The sequence below is a fragment of the Bison bison genome, unplaced genomic scaffold (genome assembly GCF_000754665.1).
Source record: "Bison bison bison isolate TAMUID 2011002044 unplaced genomic scaffold, Bison_UMD1.0 scf7180017864457, whole genome shotgun sequence".
Classification (NCBI taxonomy): Eukaryota; Metazoa; Chordata; class Mammalia; order Artiodactyla; family Bovidae; genus Bison; species Bison bison.
In genome coordinates this window covers 427,022-442,687 of record NW_011495019.1, presented here as the reverse complement: position 1 = coordinate 442,687, position 15,666 = coordinate 427,022, and the positions used below count along the sequence as shown (strand labels likewise).

At 56.0% G+C, this 15,666-nt stretch overlaps 1 protein-coding gene across 1 annotated transcript; it reads right to left on the bottom strand.

Annotated features, from left to right (window-relative positions):
* Positions 1-1,061: 1,061 nt before the first annotated feature.
* Positions 1,062-13,627, bottom strand: RASD2 (RASD family, member 2). The gene is made up of 3 exons (XM_010859615.1): positions 12,598-13,627; positions 7,590-7,869; positions 1,062-4,135 (listed from the first exon to the last, which is right to left on the bottom strand). The coding sequence occupies exons 2-3, from the start codon at positions 7,858-7,860 to the stop codon at positions 3,606-3,608; spliced, it is 801 nt and encodes a 266-aa protein (XP_010857917.1). The 5' UTR covers positions 7,861-7,869; positions 12,598-13,627; the 3' UTR covers positions 1,062-3,605.
* Positions 13,628-15,666: the final 2,039 nt, after the last annotated feature.

Here is a 15,666-nt window from a genome sequence, read left to right as displayed (position 1 = left end):
CTCGGAGCAAACGTGTTCTGTTTAGTAACGATCAGAATGTTGTGGGTTATATAGTGGGAATATTAATTCCTTCTTGCAGAGAACATAGAGCTGTAAGGGGCTATTCATGTGCTGTCTGGTCCAGCTGTCCTCCTCGCCACTTCCCATTAAGAACTGAAGAAACTGAAGTCTGGTAAGAGATAGGATGTACTCACAGCATCCCACCCCCCCACCGCCTCCGCCACGGAGATGGAGCGTGGCAGAGGTGCCTGGGCTCTGGTGGGTGCACCCAACTGCCTCCCCATTTAGCCCTTCTTAGGGTGCAGTTCTGACCTGCAATGCAGAAAGAAATGTTCACCTCCACATCTCACATTTACAAGACCCCGAATTGATAGAGCATCACAGTGACTTGCCTCCCACATGGACCATCTCTGGCTGGCATGGGCAAAGGATGCGAGGGAAGCTGGGCTCCTCCATAAGTGGAGGCTGGGAGCTCTCCCAGGCTGGTTTTCCTCCACCATAGCCAGGCTCACTTGGATGCCCGCACAGGGATCTCGCCCTCTGGATCATGAGCCCTTGGCCCACAGGGACCCTGTCTTCTTTTCTCTGAACTTCTTTCTCCAGGCCTGGCCCTCCTGCTCACTGGTACTTGCTGACCCATCAAAAGCACAGACCTGTCTCCGTCTCCCAGATGCAAAATCCTTTCCTCCCCCACATGGAGCTCAGATGACCCCTCGTTTCAAGTCCATGATCTGCCACTTCACCCCCTTTGTTGTGCCACTTATCCCCCTTTGTTGTGGATAAGATATTGACCGCTCTGAGCCTAATTCCCCACCACAAGAAGGGTGAACACGAGCATGTTTTTCATGGGGCTGGAAGAGAAGACGACGGAGTGAGAGGAGGGGTTTCATTCACCCAGCAGGGGTATGGTTGATCCCCTCCCCTCCGTCCGAGGAGAACTTCCATTCAAGGTGCCACATTTGGGGTTACACAGGGACACGTAGCCTCCCCCACTCTACCTCCCCCCACTTCCATCTGCCATCCCCACCCACGTCCTGTGTCATTTCACACAAGGGCCATTCTGCTTGTCCAGTGTTTATTAAGTACTGTCCTGAAAGTTGTAGGTTGTATCAACCACACATAGATATGGGCCGTGTCCTGGTCTCAAGGGTTGACAGTCCAAGTGGGGAGGCTGCCCACTGCCGACCTTCAAGAGGGTAACTCTTTATGGTGGGGGCTGCCCTTGGCCCCTGGAGGGTGTTCAGCAACATCCCCCACCAGGAGCTAATAGCATGCCGCCCCTCTCCGCAGTTCTGTTAACTGTTTGCCGTTATTGCCAAATGTTCTCCGCGTGGTTCTGGGCGCCACCTAGGAGTCAGATGCATGGTGACCACAAAGGGCTGATGGTCCACGGGGAGGAGGCTTTTGTCTGACCTGGTCACTCCTCAGAGGTACACAGACACCTCAGCACACAGCCCTCAGAGGGCCCAGAAGGGCCAGGGTAGTTATTCCCTCCTATCTGCAGGTTTTATTCCCCAGTCCCACCACGTACTTAATTAACCTCAACGGCTGACTCAGCGCTGACCTGCAGGGCGAGGGCACCAGGCAGGTGCAATCTGGGGAGGAAGAGGCCAGCTATGGTTGCAGAAGAGCCACGCCTCCTCTTGGAAATACAGAAAACATACATGGCCAAGGACACGGCTTAGAAACAAACCCACTTTAATCGAGAGTGTACACAGAGATACAGGGAAGCGGGCCACACATCTGTCCTGGCCAGGGTACCTGGTCTGCTTAGAGGGTTCAGGTTCAGGCCAGGCGTCAGAAGCAGGGTCAGAGCAGCTGCCTTGGGCAGCAGGGCTGGGTGGGAGGTGTGGGGAGTGCAGAGCTGAGGCCAGGGCACGTGTCTCTCTGTGTGTTCACGTGTGTGTACAGGTATATACGTGGGTACAATGTACACAGGATCTACAGAAGCCCTCAAAGGCCAATCTGGGGAGAGGCTCAGGGAGACGACACCTCAAATCCCCGAAGGCCCCAGGGGCTGAGGCAGGATCAGGAGGGGCACATCATAGTGTGTGCTGAATGCCCCGATCTAACCCTGCTTCTGCCACTCGTAGGCTTGCTGTGTGACCCCAGGCGAGTTACTTACCCTCTCTGGGCCTTGGATTCACTAGACAATCATTAAGGCTCCTTGTGGCTCTAAACTTCAATAGTTTCAAGGAGATTTAAAGTACAAAATGTCTTTGTTAAGAGCTGATGACAAGAGCCTTTGGTCCACAGGTTCAAATCCCACCACACCTGGTACCCAGCACAACCCCATTCCAGGTGCCAGGAAAAGGCCCCCTGGGAGCTCTTCTTATCTGCCTCTCCTGAGCTCAGCTGTAGCTCCCAGGTGCTCTTCCACATCTCCCCACAACTGCGTGCAGAGAGACAGTAGGGCAGCAGGGGCAGTCAGAGGCCAGGCTGGGGGAAGGAAAGAGGCTGGAGCCATGGAGCCGCGGCCTTAGGGGCGTCAAGCGCATTGCTTACCCTCTTTGTTTTCTAGCACAGTGGACCCAGCACCCAGCAGGTGCTCAATAAATGTTTGAGGAACAAGCACAGCAGAGGACAGCCAGCTTCCAGATGGAGCTCCATCCTGAACTAGCCAGGAGGCAGAGCTGGGGCTTGCTCCTTGGCCCTCTGAGTCTCAGCTGCCTCCTCTGTGAAATGGGGGCAGGAGGAGATGCAGCCCCGGCCGGCATTCAGTGTAAACCGTGAAGCTTGGGAGGAGGGCAGTGTCCAGCTACGAACAGGCCACAGGAACCCCATCTGGGAGCCGAGGAGGAAGGTGTCCCCCGTGGAGGCAGCGGACCTGAACCTGGGGGGAGGTCCTGGCCAACGAGGGATCACTAGGCTTTTACAGTACGATGATTTCCGTTTCTACTGGGAACACGACGTAACAGCTGCAACAAGGCACAACCAGCAGACAAGAGGAACCTGGGAGGGGAGGCTGAGGGAGGCAGTCCCGGAGACGGACGTGGTCCAGCAGACGTGGCCACACCCACTTTGAACACAGAGACGCCCCTGGCTCAGTGTCAGGGAGAGCTGGGGGCCAACTCAGGGGGTAGGGGATAGAAACTGCTGAGCCAGAGGGTTAATGTTTCAGGACGGGGTAGGAGGAGAAACTTCCAGCTGCCACCTGAACCAAGCTGCGTCTTACATCAGGAGGGCAGAGCCCCCTCCCAGCCGACTAGGGTGTTGTTTTCATCCTCTGATGTTCCAGGAGTCTCTGTTGGAAGCCAGTACCCTGGCCCATCTGGCATCAGCGTTTCTTGCAAGGACAAGCAAGCTCTGACTCGGGTCCTGACATAAGTCCGTATGTCACCCAGCCTCACCTCCTGCCCAGCAGAGATCCACCCCCCCATGGAGAAGTTGAAACCCAAGGGGAGCGGTGGGAAGGAGGAATCAGAGGGAAGCGGTTGAAGGCAGGAAACTATACAGAGGTTGGAGGCTGGGGTACTCCGGTCTGGCCCCCCAGAGGTCTCGGAATGTGACTGCTCTTGGGGTTTCGTCCGGGGGATGTGGGCAGCGGGCGCTGGGGCCATCTTCCATAAGGCCCGGCCAAAGCCCCAGCCCAGCATCCCTCCCGCTCACTGGATGGTGCATTTGTCCCGCTCGCGGGCCTGGCTCTCCCGGAGGACCTTGGCCTTGATGTATTTGAGGTCACTGTTGACGCTGGGGCGGCGGGCGAAGGGAGAGACCATGCCGTAGGCGTCCATGTCCTTGACACGGCGCATGCAGAAGGGCCGGGGGTGGAAGGCGTCCCCGTACTGCACGGAGATCTTGCGGTGCAGCGCGGGGCTCATCTCGTGCGGCAGCTTGGCCATGCTGAAGAGCACGTAGAACATCTCGTCCACGTTGGTGTTCTTCTTGGCCGACACCTCAAAGTAGGCGCAGTTTCCATCACCAGATACCAGCAGCTCGGCCTCGGTGGTGGGCACTTGGCGGCACAGCTCGCCATGGTCATTCTTGTTGCCACAGATGACCATGGGCAGCTCCGCTGCCTCCTTGGTCTTGTTCTTCAGGCAGGACTTGACCTCCAGGATCTGCTTCTGGAGGCGCTTGACCTCATCGAAGGACTCCCGGTTATCTAGGCTGAACACGAGGATGAACACATCGCCTGTGGAGACAGAAACCCTGGGAGGTAAGTTTACAGGCAGCTCCTTTGCCCTCTCCCCACTCCTTGACCTGACCGTCACAGCGACCCTCTGGGGGAGCTGCTATTATTCCCGTTTTCCAGAGCAGAAGACTGAGGCCCAGGAGGTTAAATCACTTGTAATGGAGCTAATACGTGGCACAGCCTGGTTCAAACACAATGGATCCACCCTACATTTCCCTGCAGGGCTGTAGACAGAGTGAGTGATTTGTGAGCTTGTGTGGACTGTGTTAGAATAGTAATTACTACACTTTCCACAAGAGCAGGGATCTTGCTGCTCAGTGCACATCCCCAGGGCCTGGAGCAGCCCCAGGTATACAGTAGGAGCCGAGAGTGCTGGCAGGAGGCAGGCCTAGGTTTATCTCTTGCCCCCTCACTCAGCCTTGCGTGGGTCATGCCACCTCCCTAAACCTCAGTTTCCCCACCTGTCTCATGCAGGATGCTTTTGAGGGACTGATGAGGTAATAAATGGAGAGTGACATGTGCTCAGTGACTTGTATCTCAAAGGGATAATGAGAACAAGCACATGTAAGAGCCACCTGAGTACCCCTTGATTCCTCATGAAACCTCTGTGAGGGACATTTCATTACCTTCACGTGATAGGTGGGCAGGCTGAGGCTCAGAAAGGGTGAGCAACTGGCCCAAGATCACACAGCTCAGGCATGGCTGGGCTGAGACATGGACCCGATTCCTGGTGCCTGGCACACACAGGTGCCCACTGCTTCTTGAATACATTATGGGTGAACAAGTGAACACTAGCCTCTGAGGCCCACGCTACCCCTGCTACAACTTGCTGTATCCCTCTGTGTAGGTCTTTGAAACAGGGATGATGGGGAGGTGGGGAGGGTGAGAGAAGACCAGTGCCTCTACCTCGATTGTCAGATCTCACTACAGTGATCACAATCTCACACTCAAAGCACCTTTTACACTTTGGCTTAAACTCTTGAGAACCTGTGGGGAGATGTTAAGATCCCTGTTTTACAGGAAACTGAGGCTCAGAGGTGCCGGGGACCAGCCCATGTTCTCAAGAGGAAAATCAAGCAATTCCAGCTTCTGATAGCCCCGCTGCTTCCTTTCTCTGGACCCCCAGGGCATACCATTTGTCCCCCCAAAATAGCACCCAGCACATTCAGGATTGCGTTCCTGCCAATGACACGCTCCGGAGCAAAAGGAGGCTTCGTCACGATGCACAGTGGGTGTTCCTAAAGCTGGCCGCATGGACGGGATGCGATATGATGAAGGGTGGTGTGGGCTGTTGAGAAAGGCACTTGCAAGGCAGTGCCGGCCTGGCAACCATTTCTGCTTGGGCTGTGAAACCCACCCTGGTAGGCTAATCCCAGGCCCCTGAGGACTCTGCGGCCTTGACACATTCAAATGCAAAGCTGCATGCCAAGTTTCAGAGACGCCTGGCTGGCAGCTGGAAGGAGAGCTGGCGGCAGAATTAATGGCTTTCAGAATGCGCTGTGCATCAGCACCAGGTTGGAAAATGAGGCACGGGCTGGCGAGCAAAAATACGGGTGGCCAGACAGATGTGCCCAGAATGACACATGCATGTAAAAAAGATGAAAATACTCTGTTCTGGGGACCCAAACATGAATGTCAATGTGTTCATGGGGTGTCTGGAAGACTGATGGGATGGTACCTCGGGGGAGGGGGCAAGAGCCTGGGGGGTGGAAGCAAGGGTCAAGGGGGCTTTTTACCCTTATCTATATGCTTAGGGGAGCATGCATTTGTGTGTTATTTGTGTAACTAAAACTTAAGTTTGGAAATATGCACATGGTTCCTCTCTATATCTTCTCTCTCCCTCCCTCAGTTAGCTTTATTTCTATCAGTGGGCACTGTGTCCCCTCCCCATGGTAGGGGGAGCTGACATTCCTGCAATCCCCACTGTGTTGGAAATGCCCCCATGCCCTCCTCTCCTGGCACTTTCCTGTAGGTTGAGGAGACACCCCGGGAGGAAGCAACATTATACCCATTGTGTAGCTAGAAAGACTGAGATCTGAACCTTTGGTCCCATATGTAAGCTACCAAGTGGTGGAGACAGGACTGGAACCCAGGTCAGCCCAGGCTCCCTCTGTCCACAAACTTCTGCAAAATGTGGAGTGGGGCAGGCCGAGTGTGATCTGCATCAGATGATCAGTGAGAACAGCTGGAAAAGGAAGCCATCTGCCCAGGGCACTCGGGGAGGGATCTTAGCTGGGCTGTAGGGGGACGGGTGGGCATAGCAAGGGTTTCTTGGTGCAGAAGTATTTTGATTTGTGGGGTTGTTTTAGTGATGGCTGGGGGACTACTTGCTGATTCCTTTCCTTCATCAGCTGCCCAGCAATGGCAGGGCGTGGCTTAGGAAATGACTGCAAAGCCCACTGCAAGCACACTGCAAATGCAGGTTTTGCATAAGACCCATATTTCATGAGCACTCACCTACTCGCCAAGCTCTTTTTCTATGTAAACTCATTTAATTCTCATGAAGGCCTCTAGGATGGGTACAGATATGATACAGATAAGAAAATCAAGGCCCAAAGAGGTCAAGTCACTTGCTCAGAGGGACAAAACCACGAAGCAGCAGAATCAGAATTTGCATTCAGGCAGACCAGTTTCTGGGCCTGTGCTCTTAGCTACCACACAAAACTGCTTGAGTGACGAAAAGCATGGCCCAGTTTCACATCTCCATCTGCCCCCGCTTAGTACCCCACAAGCTCCCCTCCCTCCCTGGCTCCCAGCCTGGCTGAGAAGCTACAGGAGAGCCCAGGGTTAAAGCCTGAGAGCCAGACTGCCATTTCCCAGCTGTGTTATCATTTGGAGTAACTCAACCTCCCGGGGCCTCAGTTTCCCCACATATAACATGGAGGCAGATGCCCATCTCCTAGGTTAGTTGTGAGGATTAATTAAATACATGCTGAGCTCTAGAAAGAGGCCCAGGCATGCAGCTCCTGATAAGAGTTAGCAATCGCCATGGCTGTTACTGTGATTATTACTGAGTTCCCAGCATGAGCAGGTCCCCACCAGCCTCTCTGACTGATCACAGTCTGGGTCCTGTCCCTGCCTCTTTGAGAGGAGGCAAAGGCCTCGGGTGTCAATAGATCTGAGTCTGACAGACTGACCCTGGGCCCTGGTGCTCTGCTGGGTCACCCGCAGCAGGAAATAGGCAGGAGCCCCTCTGTTCCTAGGTAAAGCCACAGATCTGGAAGGCAGCACCAGCAGCCACAAGGAATTAAACCAGAGTCAGAGGGAAGGGTTCTGGGGCCCTGGCTCCATCCTCTGTCGGCAAGCAGCAATACCTCTCCGACCTCACGGTGCGGTGCACGGGGGCTCACGAGCTTCATCTCAGATGGAGGCAGGGCTTTGCTAACTGTAAAGTGCCGAGCACACACACTCCCATACCCAAGCTCTCATGCCCACCCCGCCCCCTGGCACCCACCTGTGAGGATGGACAGCCTGCGCATCGCGGGGAAGGGGTGGTTGCCGGACGTGTCCAGGATGTCCAGCTGGTACATGTCACCGCGGATGTTGTAAACCTTCCGGTGGAAGTCCTCGATGGTGGGTGTGTACTGGTCCTCGAAGCGGCCATTGAGGAAGCGGGAGACAATGGAGCTCTTGCCCACCCGAGAGGCGCCCAGCACCACCATGCGGTACGAGTTCTTGGCAGGCACACTGAGTGCACAGTTCCCGCTGGACAAGGTCTTCATCATGGCTCGGGGCTGCAGCAGAGACAGGGGGTCGAGTGTCAGGAAGCCGGGGGCCTGGCCCTGCAGCCTGTGCTGGAGGCTGTGGCCTCCCCTGTCAGCCTCTTACTTGGTTCTGTGATAGCTCAGCTGATAATCCACTTACAATGCGAGAGACCTGGGTTCAATTCCTGGGTTGGGAAGATCCTCTGGAGAAGGGAAAAACTACCCACTCCAATATTCTGGCCTGGAGAATTCCACGGACTGTATAATCCATGGGGTTGCAAAGAGTCGGACACGACTGCACGACTTTCACTAACTTTTCTGTCTGTACAATGGGAAAGCTGGACTGGGGTCTCTCTAAGGGCCGTGGAGTTCTGCCTGAACACCCCTCTCTTGTTTCTTTCCCCCTTCATTTATCTACCCATTTTTACTCATTCACTCACCCCGGGTTCATTCACCCCTTGTTTATTCCCAGATGGGACTGTTGGAGCTGGACTCCTCGATTTACCCCTAACTCACTACTCCTCTGGGGAAAGGAGCTTAACATCCTTGGGCATCGCTTTTCTCATCTATAAAGTGGACTTGATTCATAGGGCTGTTGTAAAGGGCTCAGCACATGGCAAGGTCTCAAAGATGCTGACTCTGTTCTCTGCCTGGACCATCTGTCCTTTGCAGTTCTGGCTTCCTGGAAGCCTGTGACTCTGGGACATGGCATGGGGAAGGTTTTAGAGAGCATTTCTTAAGCAAGGGGGTGCCATGGCCATTTGGCCTTCCCAGAAAGAAGAGAAAGGCCAGGTCCAGACCACATCCTCCATGCCCAGGGACGGGGCTGCCCAGCAGTTTTTCAACCTACAGATCCTGGGAGTTTGCCTGGACTATGAGATGCAGGTCAGAGAAATGACACAAGAATGACTCAGGTCCCTCATAGCTCCAAGGGTTTATGGTTCTGGGGTATACCCAAAACTTTCTACAGGAATCTCTTGACCTTGTGGGAGAGGCTGAAATGGATCCAAGCTCCAAAGCCCAATTAGAGATAAGTAACTTCCAGGGGCTCCATCAGGCCCACCCAAAGGCCATTCATAGCCCAGCCACCCTCCTTTCTCCTCTGTCAGCACCCACCAGAATTCCCCCTGACTTGGAACCCCTAGTGAGCTTGAGCTATGCTGGGACCAGCCCTCAACTCATGCCAGCCCTTCCCCCAGAACCCCTCTTCCCTTTATCAGGGTCTGGCTCAGATGTCACCTCCTCTCTGAAGGCTCCTCTGCCTCCCACTCCACCAAGTGGGTGAAGCTGCTCAGCCATGTCCGACTCTTTGTGACTCCATGGACTGTAGCCCACCAGGCTCCTCCATCCATGGAATTCTCCAGGCAAGAATACTGGAGTGGGCTGCCATTGCACACAACCTGGTCAGTGTCATCACCTTGCCCAATTGAGAGCCACCATGCAGTAAAGTGGTTTTTTAAAAAGACCTTCATATAAGCTCTGATTGGCAGCATTTGTCAATTTCATGGCAAAATACTCCTACCATGGCCATTCCAAGCTCCCAAGATGATCTCAATGAATGAATTGCAAAGGGACGCACACAATAAGCCAGCTCAGCATACCGCTGACCCTGGAGCTGTGACGACAATCAGCAGTAACCAAGCCCTGCAGTGTGCCAAGCACTGTGCTAAGTATAGAACAATAATCACAGCTGACATTTATTTTGCAGTTAATATATGCAGAGCGCTCTAAGTTGAATGTGTACTAACCCACTTCATCCTTCAGGATCCCCAGAAGGTAGGTGGTTACCCCAATTTACAGATGAGGAAACTGAAGCACCACAAAGAAGTTTAGTACTTAGCTCATGGTTACATAGCCAGTAACCAGCCAAGGAGGGCTTCAATCTCAGGCAGTCTGCCCCGTGCCTTGGGGTTCCCCTCACCACCTCTCTATGAAGTATGCATTCCCTTCCCTGTTTCACAAATAAGGACCTGATGCTTAAAAGTCTACACGACTGGCCCTTTTAGTTAATAAGGGAGCCAGGATGGTGACTCCAAACGTACAACTCCTACATATCTCCACCCAATTTGTGCCTGAAGCCAACTCTGAGCTTACACTGCAGACGTTCAGCGCCATGGACACAGCAGGTGCTCAATAAATGACCTGTGCATGAAAGAAGCAAATGACTCTCCTTTCGGAGATCATTCAGAGCTTCCTTCTGGGGTATTCTCCCTCCACCTCCACCCTGTCTAGCTGGCCCAGGAGCTACACTGAGGTGGGTCGCCGTGAACTGAGCAGCAAGGGAGAGGAAGCTGCAAGCCAACAGCACTGAACTCTTCAATCTCCTCCCACGCTGAGAGAGAGCCAGCCTGGGCCTTCAACGGAGGCCGGGATCGGGGGGAAGAGGCCCCCACATCAGGACAGCCTCCTCCCCAAGTCCCTCTGCCTGGAGCTTGACTCTGCTGCTGGTCATCTCTGTCTACAGAGATAGAGAAGGCTGGCAGCCCCCAGGGATAGTACGTCTCCATCACTGCCTGCCCCAGCCTCTAGCTCAGAGTTCTTAGTATTAGACGTGTTAACATCAGCAACTGAACAGACATGAGGAAGTCAGAGAGAGGAGGCAGGGGATCAGAAAAGGGCAAAGGAGGAAAAAAATCTGTGGCTTTCATCTCCGAGAGAAGACTGCGAGTCTGCACATGGCTCCAGCCACGTGGGGCTGTGTGAAGTACCCAGACACCTGGCCGTCAGGTGACAGCACTTCCATGGGTTCCCCCCCATGTCCTTCTTCCCTTCTCCTCCCCTAGAGGAGGCTCTGTGGGTATGCTGTGGGCACAGCTTCTCTCCTCCTCCACTTCCTGTTCCCCTCTCTCCATCCTCAGCCAGGCTGACCCTACAGTGAGAAGCAGGCAGGGGTCAGAGTTCAAAGGGCCCTTTGAGAATGTAGATTTCCCCCCTGGAGGCCCAGAGAATGGTTAGTGGGAGCATGGGTACCCGAATGCAAGCTCTGTGACTCACCCCAGGGTCTTTTTATGGGCACCTGGGAGGCAGAAGGGCCTGAAGCAGAGGTGGTGGAGCCGTGCTGGGGGAATGGTCGCCACAGCCCAGCAGCTCTCCATTATGCTGGGTGCCTGTGTGCCTTATCCCTGTGAATTCACGGCAGTCCCATGAAGAGGGGCCCACCGTCAACCTGCTGGACCCCACGGGGAACGGGAGGTCAGTGAGGCTGAGTCACTTGCCCCAGTTTACACAGATGACTGGTCAGGCCAGGATTAGAATCAGGCTGTTGGCTCCAAAGTCTGGGCTTTTACCTCTATAAAAACCCACCCCCTGGCCAAAATCAGGCTTTTTCAAAACAGTGTCAGAAGCCTCAGCTGGCATCGGGTTGGGGGAATGAGCCTGGAGGTCTATTCTAATTCCCTCTGTTTCTTGCTGCAGATAGCTGGGGTCAAGCACCCTGCCCGGAACCCCCCAGACCTTGAGCAGCCAGCTCCCGCCCCATGCGTCTGTGGGTTCACCCCTTCTTCTCCCTCAAGCCCCTCTCCCAGGGCCTGCCAGGAAGATGGAAGGGTCAGAGGGGCAAGAGCAGAGGATGAGAGTCTGGCCACATCCTCCTCCTTGTGATACTCTGAGCCCTCCCTCCTTCCCTCCCTCCCACACACCCCAAGCCTCCACCATTAGGGCACATCCCAGACTCTGGACACACACACGTATTCCCTGGCCTCCATGCCCCCACTGAGGGGAGTCATGTGTGCTTTGCAAAGCCAATCTCACCACCCTTGAGGTGGCAGGAAGGGGGCAGACCAGATCTGCCTCTCACCAGTCCAGCTGCCCTGGGCAAATGACTGGACCTGGTGGGGCTGGTCATCTACCAAATGGTAGAAACAAACCTACAGAGTGGCCCTGAGAGCTCAGCGAGAAGCCAAGAGGCCCACACAGCTCCAGCACACAGGAAGCAGGTTCCTTTCTCTGTGACACTTCCTCTTGGCAGTCAAGGGGCTGCCTGGAGCAGTCAGGTGCAGAGGGGCTGGAGTGCAGGCAGAGGTCTTGGGGGACCCCATCGTGTCCCTCTGATGCCAGAAGAAACCTGAATCATGGGCTCCTGATCTGGCTGCTCCTTCACAGCACAGCCTCCCACCTCCCATGAGGTCCAGGACTACACCCTTCGTCATCCTCCCAGGGCTGGGGGCACAGGGAGGACAGAACCCTGCAGAGGTGCTTGGAGGCCCTCTGGCCAGCTGAGCACAGAAAACCCATCTTGGGAAGGGGATCGCCCAGGAAACTCACTCCTTGCACCAATTCCCCCCAAAGCTCAAAGAACTCTAAGCAAGGAAGGTGCTCCTTAAGCTCTCTCAGAGGAGGTCCTCACCAAGGCCACCACCAGCTGGCCCCACCCCAGCCCCACCCTTAGCCAGGTTTGCAGGCTGAAGCCAGTTTAGGAAGGAGGAGGGGAGTGTTTGGGGAAAGGAAGTGCCTCTTCCTCTCTAAGCCTCAGTTTCCTTATATTCAAACAGGCTGTTACTCCAGATCTCTTTAAACACAAACTCAGTTAAGTCTTTCTTTCCTGGGATAAGCATCCAGCCTGACACACAGTAGGCGCTCAACTAATTTCATTTTCTCTAGGTAAGTGAAGTTGCCCTGTGATCCTGGCACATAACAGGCTCAATCAGTTTGACTTTTCCACTTCCTGTAAGGCTTCACCTAACCCTACCCCCCAAAGCTTCAAACCTTTCTCCCCGGCTTCCCCGCCTCCCCAGTTCTGTTGGGGTGTCTCCCTCCTACCTGGGAATGGCGGGCCGGGCCTCTGGCGCGGCTCAGAGGGATGCCTGGAAGGGCCTGGAGGTGCGGGGAGCAGCCTTCCTCTCCGGCAGCCGAGGCTTCCAGGGGCTGCGGCGGCTCCCGGGTCACTGCGCCGGGATCCTCCTCTGCGCGTCTCGGGGCGCCGGGCTGGGCGCGGCCGGGCGAGGGGACACGGGGAGCCGGTGCCCCATGAGTGGGTTCCGAGGGCTCGGCGGGGCCCGGGCGCTGGGCGGGCTCCGGCTCGCCGCCGCCGGCCCTGCCCTGCCCGGACCCGGGGGACTCCTGCTGAGCCAGGTGCCCGGAGGCGTGGGGACGTCTGATCCCGGGGTCCCCGCTTGGGGCTCCGGGGTTGGGGGGCGAGGGCAGAAGGGGTGTCTCCTGGTCCTTAGAGACTCTTGGAGAGTCCCTTGGAAGTGATTGCGGGTGCGTGCGTATGTGCGTGTCCGGGGTGGGCGAACCTATCCTCCCGACTGCCTATGCCACCTACTCCGCCAGCTCCAAAGGGGATCGCTCGGGTGGAGGATGCGTGCCCGGCTCGGCCTCGACCTCAGCTCTGCCGCTCCCCCGGCGCCGAGGGTATGCTCTTTTTCCCTGCGAGGCGCAGCCAGCGGCTGAAAGAGGAGCAGGGCACTCTGCTGCGCGCGCGTGTGGGAGGGGGCCTTGAACGCCGCCCTAAGATTTCGCAGCTCTGAGTTAGCCTTACACAGGCTCCTCCTCCCACTTCTCCCTCTCGGTCCCCCAGAGGAGGCGAACTTTCTGCGGGGCTCTGGCTCCTCCCTCTTTCCTGCTCCTGGAGGCGGACGCCCCTCTTCCTCCTGCCGGGCGAGGTCAACGGTTCCTCCGAAAAGTGATCAGAGCCCAAGCTCCAGATGGCGGTTCCAGCGGCAGAAGCCCAGCTTAGGCCTGGACGCCTTTCGCCGCCTCTACGAGCGGTTCTCCGTGGACCCGTCGAGCGGCTCCCGCTCACCCTCTCCGCATCAAGTCGAGCAGCCAGTCCCGCAGCTCGGCGCCCGCCTCTGCCTCAGCGAGCGCACCCACCCGCCTTCCCCCGAGCCCCGCCCCGGGTGCTGCGCTCGACCAATGGCGGCGAGCCCCCGCGGCTTGGTCCCGCCCCTCGGCCCCGCCCGCGGCCGCCCGGGCGCCGCAGTCTGGCGCTCCGCGTGCACGGGCGCGTGGGGCTGGGGAGCTCAGAGTGGGGGCGGCAGGGGGCTCGGGGTGCGCGCGGTGAGCAGAAGGCGGAGCGGGCCTGGGAGGCTGACGTCTGCGCACGCACTCACACGCACATCGCCCCAGCCGCAGGTGACCCGCCAGGATCCCGAGGCGGGTTGGCCGGGGACCCCAGCCGCTCGCTCCCGGTCAGATGGCAACCCGCGCGCCACGGCTCCCGCGCCCTCCTCCTCCGCCGAAAACCCCAGGGGCCCTCCCGGGCGCCCTGCCTGCCCGCCCCGAACCAACGCCTTCCTCCCTAGGTCTCCGGGCCCGCGGGACCCCGCAGGATGACACATGGGCCGTGCACGTGCCATCAGGAGGGGCCGCGGAGTCACCTTGACCTAAGCGCGCCTGAATGGAGATCCGCGCGACACGCAGGTCTTGGGCAGCACCTCTCTTTCTTCGCTTCTCCCCACCTTGAACCAGTGCAGATATCAATCTTTATTACTTAGAATTGTCTCTGGCTCCACGACCCACTCCTCTCCTCCTTGCCCCAAACACGTTTTCTGGAGAATTGTTATATTACTGCCTTAAATGGGAAACCAGTATCACTTGCCATAAATAGAAGATAAGAACAAAAATAAACACAAGGGAAACAAACCAAGGTTATTAAATTCTAGCAGGAAACTAGCCTTCCAAGGCTTGAGATGTGCCCTCTGTGTAAAAGGGAGGTGGGCCAGCTTGGGAGAGGTGTTAAAGACCTTCTTGCCTGGAGAATCCCAGGGACAGGGGATGCTGGTGGGCTGCCATCTATGGGGTCACACAGAGTCGGACACGACTGAAGAGACTTAGCAGCAGCCCCCAACAGTGATGTTCTCCTCCAGGGTTATCAAGAGATGGAAAAAATGTTCTGTATGATGCAAGGAGATCCAACCAGTCCATTCTGAAGGAGACCAGCCCTGGGATTTCTTTGGAGGGAATGATGCTGAAACTGAAACTCCAGTACTTTGGCCACCTCATGCGAAGAGCTGACTCATTGGAAAAGACTCTGATGCTGGGAGGGATTGGGGGCAGGAGGAGAAGGGGACGACAGAGGATGAGATGGCTGGATGGCATCACTGACTTGATGGACGTGAGTCTGAGTGAACTCCGGGAGTTGGTGATGGACAGGGAGGCCTGGTGTGCTGCGATTCATGGGGTCGCAAAGAGTTGGACATGACTGAGCGACTGAACTGACTGACTGATGATGAGGTATAGGGACAATGAAGGGATGCAGTTCTGTGTCTGTCCAACCGTCATTTGTATCCTCCAGGGAGCTATAGCCTTGCTTCCAGAACACTGGACCTGGGGGATGTCTGCCAATCTGCTCTCAGACCTCATGAGATGCAGAGGGGTCTGGGGGGAACCAAGCTGAGGCTCCAGCCCCTTTGGGTGAGACATTAGTGTTCAGTCTGCCTCTATGTCCGCTCAAATATTTGAGCCCAATGGGCCAGTTGTGGAAATTATCTGGGCTTGGTTATGTCATCTATAAAATGGGTATGCTATGCTAGGTCCACAGAGTGACAAACGTACAAAGATGATCTTGGCCTTTGACTGTGAATAGTGGCTTGCTCTTCTTGTCTCTGTGTGATCTTGGGATTCTTCAGGGAAGTTAACCAGAGAAGACGGGGTAGATGGAGTTGGAGGGACTAGATGGAGGACTCAGCACTTACACTCCTTGACTGTGATCAGTCCCCTATCCAGAGGATATGGAATATCTAGACCTCAGAAAGGCTTTGGGGACATACTCAAGACCACCCAGCTGGCAAGTGGCAGAATCCCAGCCCAGTGCTCTTTCCTCACCTAGACTTTGCTTCTAGGAACTGGCTTAGCCCAGGAGGGTTTGTGCTCAGCTTGATGCAC